This window comes from Arachis ipaensis, chromosome B03 (genome assembly GCF_000816755.2).
Source record: "Arachis ipaensis cultivar K30076 chromosome B03, Araip1.1, whole genome shotgun sequence".
Classification (NCBI taxonomy): Eukaryota; Viridiplantae; Streptophyta; class Magnoliopsida; order Fabales; family Fabaceae; genus Arachis; species Arachis ipaensis.
The window spans coordinates 48969343-48978753 of record NC_029787.2 but is presented as its reverse complement, the minus strand read 5'-3'; the positions used below and the strand labels follow the sequence as shown (position 1 = coordinate 48978753).

General features: G+C 44.0%; 1 protein-coding gene across 1 annotated transcript; it reads right to left on the bottom strand.

Moving 5' to 3' along the window:
• Positions 5954-8838, bottom strand: LOC107630454 (subtilisin-like protease SBT1.8; the record flags this gene model as incomplete). The annotated part of the gene is given in 3 exon segments (XM_016333584.2): positions 5954-6899; positions 7300-8407; positions 8410-8838. Coding segments are annotated over 3 exon segments (2202 nt in total), but the record flags the coding sequence as incomplete, so codon positions are not given.

Sequence of the window (9411 nt, the reverse complement as noted above, 5' to 3'; positions counted from 1 at the left end):
AAAGGAGACATTCACATTGAGGAAGAGAAGCCCATCACTAAGAAAAAGATGGAGCAAGCAAGATAGCCCATTCATGGAGCTCAAGAGGCGCAGGAAGCTCATCACCATGAGATCCCGGAGATGCCTCAAATGCATTTTCCTTCACAAAACTATTGGGAGCAAATCAACACCTCCCTAGGAGAATTAAGTTCCAACATGGGACAACTAAGGGTGGAGCACTGTTTTCAGTTGCTTGGGGACAAGCAACAATTTAATTTTGGTATTGTGATGAGCGGATAATTTATACGCTTTTTGGCACTGTTTTTAGTATGTTTTTAGTAGGATCTAGTTACTTTTAGGGATGTTTTCATTAGTTTTTATGTTAAATTCACATTTCTGGACTTTACTATGAGTTTGTGTGTTTTTCTGTGATTTCAGGTATTTTCTGGCTGAAATTGAGGGACTTGAGCAAAAATCAGATTCACAGGTTGAAGAAGGACTGCTGATGCTGTTGGATTCTGACCTTCCTGCACTCAAAATAGATTTTATGGAGCTACAAAACTCGAAATGGCGCGCTTCCAATTGTGTTGGAAAGTAGACATCCAGGGCTTTCCAGAAATATATAATAGTCCATACTTTGCCCAAGTTTAGACGACGCAAACTGGCGTTCAACGCCAGCTCTTTGCCCAATTCTGGCATCCAGCGCCAGAAACAAGTTGCAAAGTGGAGTTCAACGCCCAAACTGGCACAAAAGCTGGCGTTCAACTCCAGAAAGAGCCTCTGCACGTGTAACGTTCAAGCTCAGCCCAAGCACATACCAAGTGGGCCCCGGAAGTGGATTTATGCATCAATTACTTACTTCTGTAAACCCTAGTAGCTAGTTTATTATAAATAGGACTTTTTACTATTGTATTAGACATCCTGAGTTTTATCTTTGGATCATAGTATTCTTGGTTACTCCGGTTCCCCTCTGGGGCCGAGACCAATGAACTCCATTATCACTTATGTATTTTCAACGATAGAGTTTCTGCACTCCATAGATTAAGGTGTGGAGCTCTGCTGTTCCTCAAAGACTAGGATATCGTCAACGTAAACTTCCACCGTCCTGCCTATGAAGACCATCAATTTCGGGTCTGGGCTTGTCTTCGACTCTCGCGTCTAGGTTGGCTAGGAACACTCCTGCTGCTTCCTTGGACTTCTTCCTTAAGGAAAGACTAGCATTGTCGCAGGCGACTGCCGTTTCCAAATCTCCTTTTATGGATCCCACGGACCCGTCGTCAGCCACGAACTTCATTATCAGCATCTTCGTGCTAATTACTGCCCCGAGATCGTTGATGGTCTTCCTCCCCAGGATGATGTTGTAGGCTGTAGAGTCGCGCAGAACCACGAACTCGGCCATTGTCGAGCCTCGTCCCTGCCCGTGTCCTACTGATATCGGCAAAGAGATTATGCTGTCTGGCTTAATGAAGTGGTCGCCTAACCCTACGACACCGTGCTGGTGGGTCTTCAGGTCGACGTTCCGCAGTCCCAAAGTGTCGAACACATTGCGAAACATAATATTCGAGTCGGCGCCGGTGTCTATGAGGATGCGCTTGATGAGGCCAGTTCCCACTCTGGCCGTGATGACCATGGGGGGCTTTCCACGACCTTGTCAAACCACTGGTCCTCTGGGCCGAACGAGATGGGTGGCGACCTCAACCTCTTGGGGTTTTGTGCAGATGATGAAGAGATCGCCAGGATTTTTGCGTCTTTCTTGTGCGCCGACTTCGACCTTGGGGGTGCGTCTCTCGCCGTCACAACGTTTACTATGGTGAGACCTTGTTCGTTGTCGTTCTGGTCGTGGCCTCGTTTTACCATGCGAGTTTTGTCCTCTGTCTCTCGGCCGCGATCTCATCTTCTTGGCTCCCTGATGAGATAGGAGAATTCAGCCAGCTTCCCGTCCCGGATCGCTTGTTCCAACACGTCCTTTAGGTCGAAGCAGTCCTGCGTCTTGTGTCCATAGCCTTTGTGATTATCACAGTAAATGCTTTTGTTTCCCCCTGTTCGGTCTTTCAGAGGTCGGGATTTCGACAGAATCCCCTTCTCGGCTATCTGTTGGTAAACTTCTATGATGGGAACGGTGAGAGGGGTGTAATTGGTGAACTTTCCGACTCTGGGAAATGGCCTGGGTGTCTTGCTCGGACCGCCGTCCTTGGCGTGTTCCTTCTGTCTTTCTCCACTCCCGTGATGCCGAGTTTAATTGTAAGAGGGCTGCCGTTTGTTGGCAGCCACGACTTGGCTGACTTCCTCATCGTTGATGTACTCCCTGGCTACACATTGGATCTCCTGCATTGTCCACACCGACTTCATGGTGAGGTGCTTTCAGAAGACCTCGTTTAGGAGTCCGTCCGTCAGGCATAGGCTAGCAACAGAGTCAGTCAGCCCGTCGATCTCCAAGCACTCATCGTTGAACCGATCTAAATATTTCCTTGTCGGTTCTCCGGACCTCTGCGTCACTCCGAGCAGATTGATCGGGTGCTTTGCCTTTGCTATTCTGGTAGTAAATTGGGCTAGGAAGGTGCGGCTAATATCCGAAAACTGGGGCACCGAGCCCTGCGAGAGGCTATTAAACCACCGTATTGCAGGTCCCGCGAGGGTGACCGGGAAAGCGCGGCATCTTACCTCGTCCCCCACTCCCTCCAGGTTCATCCTGGCCTCGAAGGCCGTAAGGTGCTCTTGTGGTTCTTGGGTTCCGTTGTACCTCATGTCCGTTGGCTTGTCAAAGTGTTTTGGCAACCGGACTTCGAGGATGGAACGATGACTGGTCCGCGCGTTTTCCTTGTTCTTCCTTCGTCGTCTTCCTGTCGACCGTCTTCCTGGTCACGATCTGTGGTGCGTCTCCTCCCACGCTTGGCATATATGATGGCATTGTGGCACCTCCTTGTGCGTCCTTCCTCCCTGGCGCTCTCAGGCTCAGATCTTGGGCTAGCTGTGCGTCGGGAGTGGCTTCTCGGGGGGAACGGGAGTAACTTGATTCGGGAGTTTGCTGACGATGTTCCTGGTCTGTCAGCCAGCGCTCCAGGTCCTGCATCTTGTGACGTAGTTCCTGCATTATTCTGGTGCTGTTGTCGCCAGTTCCCCCAAAGGGGCATCTTTCTTGGGATCGTGTGGTTCGTCGAGGAGGGGATCTCGTGCGCTCCCGGGAGGATGCTGCGGAGGATTCCCCTCTATTCCCGGCTTCTCGCCCTGCTCCTCCTGGGCCCAGTACAACTTCTATTCAGGCATTTTTCCCACAGACGGCGCCAATGTTCGGTAGGTCGGGTACCGGACGGTTCGGGTTGGTATCCTATTTGATGAAGGGGGTCTCGCTTAGTCGTAAGTCACCAGGCTGGAGTAGACGACGTCCCGGGCACTTTGCGTGAGGAGGGGGTGTCACCTGCAAAGACACTCTGACGCTCTAGTCAGTAAAGTGTGCAGGTGAAAAAGGGATGAATGGTATGTGACGTACCTTGGGGGAAGGGTAGGACCTTCCCCATATATACCGTGTCAGAGGTGGACCCATCAAGGACAGGCCCACCTTCCTCAATGCTTCCTTCGCACAGCTTTAGCAAAGCTGTCAGGGACGCATGTCCGGGTCGGCGACTGAGCGCGTCGCTCCTGACCGTTGGAGTCGGGTGGTGTTCGGGTCGGGCCGGCCCACAAATGGTTTGGGTCAGGCCGTAACAGTAAGCTTTGAAACTTGAGTTGTTTGGCTTGTTATATGCACGTTTTGTGCAGTAATTTGTGACTTTCTTGTACCCTATTTGTCATCATAGTAAAGTTATTTCAAAACAAAAACCTCTTTTAAGAAATCTGGTCTTGTATATTTTTTCAACAATGATGCTTCTTTCGAACATCCATATTTTGATGAATTTGCATCATCCTCTAGAACTGAACCGGGTCCAAAAAATTCAAGTTTGGACTACTTGCCAAATAATGAGATTACTTTTAAGAGACCACATTTTCTCAAAATAACCTCACATTCAAGAAGTCCTTTTGTTTACAAAAATTCTGGTTTGAAACTTTTTGAAAGAGGTGCTAAAATAGAAAATTAATTTATCAAAAGAAATGCACCCTTCCCAAAAATAAAAAACATCACTCTTTTAATCATTTTCAGCATCAAAGCCTTAGTCAATTTCAGCAACATACTAACACTAATCATTACTTTAATTGCAATAAACCTGGTCACTCTTTTTTTCAATGTTTAATTGATAAAAGAAGAGTAGGAAACAAAACATATAAGGTTTTGTGATTTTAATGCACTTGGACAACCAAGATAAATTAACATCAAAGGATCCAAATCAATTTGGCATCAGAGCTTGTGTGTTTTATTCTTATCATTTGGCATCAGAGCTCAGATTTTGGACATTTGGTTATTACTTACTTGAAAGATGGAGGTAATTAAGATGATAAGTTTGAATGGCACTAATTACTATCTATAGAAAGACAAATTGAAGAATTTGTTGTTTGTCAAAAATCTACATTTACCTATATTTTTTACACAGAAACTAGAATCTAAAATAGATGAAGAATAGAAGTTTAAATACCAACAAGTTTGTGGTTTTATTAGGCAATGAGTGGATGATAATGTTTATAATCACATTGCTAATGAGACTCATACTAGGACTTTGTGGAATCAAATTGAATCCTTGTAGGCTCCCAAGTCTGGCATAAATATGTTGATGAATTTGAGATACAATGAGGGGTCACAAGTATTAGATCACTTGAATGAATTTCAAGAAATTCTGGATCAGTTGTCAAGCATGGGAATCAAGTTTGAAGATGAAGTTTAAGGATTGTGGTTGCTAAATACTCTACTGAATTCTTAAGAGACATTTCGTATCTCTCTTACTAATTCTACTCCGAATAAAGTGAGCATACAACTTGTTAAAGATGGCATTTTAAATGAAGAGATGAGAAGAAAGATGAAGAATTCTTCGTCACACTTTGAAATGTTAGTCAATGAAAATAGGTGGAGAAATCAGAATAGAGGTCAAAAGGATAGAGGTAAAAACATGAGTAAATCCAAGTCAAGATACAAGAATGTTGAGTGTCATTACTGTCATAAAATGGATTATGTCCAAAAATATTTCTTGTTTTTTTTTGGATAAAAGGAGAACAAAGATAAGTAAAAAAAGAAGAATGATGATGATAATGATCGTATATCTATTATTTCAGATGAGTGTCATTACTGTCAATCTTTTTTTAATAGCAACTAATAATAAAGTGAAACTAAAAACTATTATTTAATATATAAAAAATTAATTACTAAAATAAACAAAAATAAATACCTAAAAATAATTAAATCTTTATTGTAGTTATAAATTATGATATTTTAGAACGATTAAGCATAATACAGTATACATACAAGGTGAACGACACGTAATATCATCAGCGGAAACGAGACTAATGGAACTCTGCAACAAATGCAACGTCATCAGCTTGAATAGGAGAATAGATTGTGTTTTAAGTATGAGCTATAGACTTAGGAATGACAACATGTACCCTACCCACAGGTACTCAACCTGATCCCACTCAGTCGGGTAGGATTGTCAATCTGATCCGTAGCGGGTAGGGTAGGGTGCGAGTTGAATCTCAACCCTACCTGATCAACCCGCATCGTATATATTTATATGTTATATACTAATATAAAAATATGTTTCAAGTAGATGTTGAACAAAAAATCTCTCACTAAATACAAAAGATTCTTAATTACTAAAAGAAGATCATTAATTGATAATTTAATATTTTTGTACATAAAAGTCAGTTCCATTTTAAATTATTATCAAGTTATATAATAATATTGTATCTTTTTTGTAATCCGCAAATAAAGTCGAGTTCCCGCAAGTTAAGAACGAATAGAGTTAGAGTTGAGTTTATTTAAGAATCCTCCCTCTTTTCCTGCGCCCATTTTCCGGAGGTTCAGTCTTCAGATCAATTTTATGTATTTCTATACTATCTATCAAGCCATTGTTTTGTAACATTAATTTCACCGAATACCAAGTACACACATCACAACAAATAACATCTCTACATCCCTTCCCCTGTGCAGTCTTAACTTGTTTTGCAAAACAAATAATAATAAAATTAAAATGAAAAGAAAAAACATCACAAACCGTCTAACTGCCCAACTAATAATGCTATGTCGTGTTTTATGGCAACAAAGCCTTTATCTCTCTCTTCAATCAGACAACGGCTTTTGTGGTTTTAAACAGTACTAAGCCCAAGCACTCTATCTCACAACGTTGTCCAAGCAAAAGCTACTGGGCTTTTAACTTGGTGATAGGCATTGCTCCACGCAATGCTACCAAACCCATACCTAGCTTTATTTTTTGTACCCTTCTTGGAAACAAACGTCACAGTGTACGTTTTACTCTCCCCTACTTTTCCAAACACAAGCCTGGTGGGCTTCACTGTTACACTCACAGCCGGCGGGACATTCACGGTCACATTGTAAACCGAACCGGCCTCGCCAACATTGGTCAGCCTCCGTGTGTACCGGACAACCCTCTTGCCACCAAACATGACCGAGAATGAAGGGTAATTTAATTGGCCAGGGTCAGAGAACTTCTTGGTGCAATTGAAACCGGAATGCTTGATTAAGATTTGCAATTGTTCTGGGCTATAGCCCAAGGAACACAAGAATTTAACGTAGTCACTTGTGGAGGCATCATAGACAAGCCCAGGGGAGAGAGCCTTCTGTGGGTTGACGTGGCCTGAACCGTGAGCCCATGGGTTGGAGAACGAGCCTTCGGCGGCATCATGGAGTAGCGACCGGGTGTTGTCGCGGGTGTAGGCTGTCGTCATGAGTGCCGATTTGATTGCACTGGGACTCCATTCTGGGTGAGCTGCTTTCAGCAACGCAGCCAACCCACTTATGTGCGGACATGACATTGAAGTACCTACAATTCCATAAACCACAACTCCACAATCAATATCATCAACAAATATACAAAGCACTAAATTCTCAAATGCGTCACTGTTCAATTTCCCACCCCAGTAAACTGTAAATATAATATAGTAACTAGATAGCATAGTTTAAATTACCATAATAATATGTGTGCTCAAAATTTATCAACCAAAGTACATCAATATAGATTAGGTCATTAATAAAGCTTTGATAGTATATAGCACATTTTTATCTAAATGTAAATTCATAACCAATGAATACAGTTGTTTATTAACAAATGACAATTTGAATTTCAGATCATCAAACACTGTATATTTGCTGAAATTTAAAACACGAGGCGACAATTGGACAAATATGTTGGCAGAGGAATAAAGAGAGAAGAAACAAAATACCTGACATAATGTTGAACTTAGTCTTGCGAGTGTCCTGAGCCAGCCCAGAGGGCCCAATGGCTTCTGACCAAGCAGCGAGAATATTGACACCAGGCCCAATAACATCAGGTTTCAGTATCTGCCTCGTCACGGTATTGGGCCCTCTCGAACTGAAAGCAGCCACAACAGGCGACGGCCTAACGTTCAAAACCGTCCCACCGAAGCTCAAAACCGCTGTCGCCTTCGGATCCGACCCGACATACTCCCTGATCTGGTCCCCAACAATCCTCCCAACTGCCACCGCCGGCAACAAATGACTATCGGCCACCAACTCCTCCCCACTCTCTGCCGTGTTCGCAAGAATCATCCCGACACCACCGGCGTCCCTCACAACCTGTCCCTTCTCAACCCTCGCATTCATCCCCCTATCGCAAAGAACCACTTTTCCCTTCACCAAAGCCGGGTCAAGCGAACCGGGCAGACAAATGCTACTAGACTGGTTCGAATTCTTAAAATAAACCAAACTGACCGGTTCAGTTCCCATCCCTTTCCCACTATAAAGCGAAACCCCAGAAAACCCCTTCTTGTTACCAAGAACCGCAAAAGCCGGGAAGTCACGGTCAAGTGTACCTGCCCCAACGGTCATAATCCACGGTGCCACGTTGGCAAGTGTGCTCTTACTGGGTCCACTGTTCCCCGCGGAGCATGCCACGAAGATCCCTTTCTCAACCGCCGCAAACGCGCCTATCGCGATTGTGTCACGGAAGTAAGGGGCGGAGCCGCCACCGAGGGAGAGCGAGAGCACGTCCACGCCGTCTTCAATTGCACGATCTATTCCGGCGAGAATGTCGGAGGCGAAACAGCCGTCGGTCCAACAAACCTTGTAGGCCGCCACGCGGGACTGCGGGGCCATCCCACGGGCCGTTCCGGTGGCGTATCCTAAAAGGCTTGCGTTAGCCACCGGCGAGCCCGCTGCTGTGCTCGCCGTGTGGGTTCCATGGCCGTCTTTGTCGCGTGGGGACACAGGCTCCTTCTGTCTCCCTGGGTAACCGCTTCCGGAATTTCCGGACGCCATGTGGAACCCTCTGGAGAAGCTTCGTGCCCCGATGAGCTTCTTGTTGCAGAGTTTNGAGCCCGTCCTAGGTCCTCGGTACTGTGGCCGGCCCACAGGGTGGTTTGGGTTTCGAGGCCAAGGAACTCGGGTGTTCGTGTAGTGTGGAGTTGGTAGAGTGTGTCCTCGTAGAGGCCAAGGACTGAGCCCGAGGCGAGAAGGGCCTGGGCCTGTTGTGGGTCGAGAGAGGCAGCAAAACCGTTGTAAGCTGTTTTGTAGGAATAGAGAAGTGGATCCGAATCTGAATCTGAATTAGTTGAGAGAGATTGAAGGCTTGCGATGTACCAGTCATGGTGGGTGGAATATATGGAAGGCTTTTGGTTGTGGTTCATGTGAACAATGTAGGTTTTCTTCTTTGCCACATTATTAATAGGTGATTCTAAGGAAGATGAAGAAGAAGAAGAATGTGAGAGGCAGAGGAGGAAGCAGAAGAATAAAATGGAAGGCATTTTTCCCATGTGAAAGGGGGGAAAGGGGAATGAAAAGAAGATGGGGTGTGATTTGATGATTTAAATAAAAGAGAGGGGAATGTGAAGGAGGAGAAAGTAGTGGCAGTGATGGTGGGGAGTGTGTGTGTCAGATAATGGAAGAGAGAACAGACGAGGGACTCTTGTCCCCTTTTTATAATTAAATACTAAGGAAAGGTGTTTCTTAATGGATCCTTTCTTTAATTAATCTTCTGCCATAATGCCAGCATCAATACTTGAATAGTAATTTTCGGGTAATTTTCTGATTAAGTAATAAAACTCATTTTATAATGAAAGCAACTACTCCCATGAAGATGTCAAAAACATCTTTTTATGATGATTCTTGTTTAAAAAGTATAACTTATTTGTTTAGCAACACTTTGAATAAAGGTAACACTTTTACTTAAAATAAAAATCAAGTCTTATAATCTATAATTTAATGGTCAAAATAAAATATCTTCACATAATGACAATCATAAAATCTTCATTGGAATAGCCACCTATAATAAATATATGTCTAAACTTATTGTATGACATTTTAATAGTTTTTGTAGG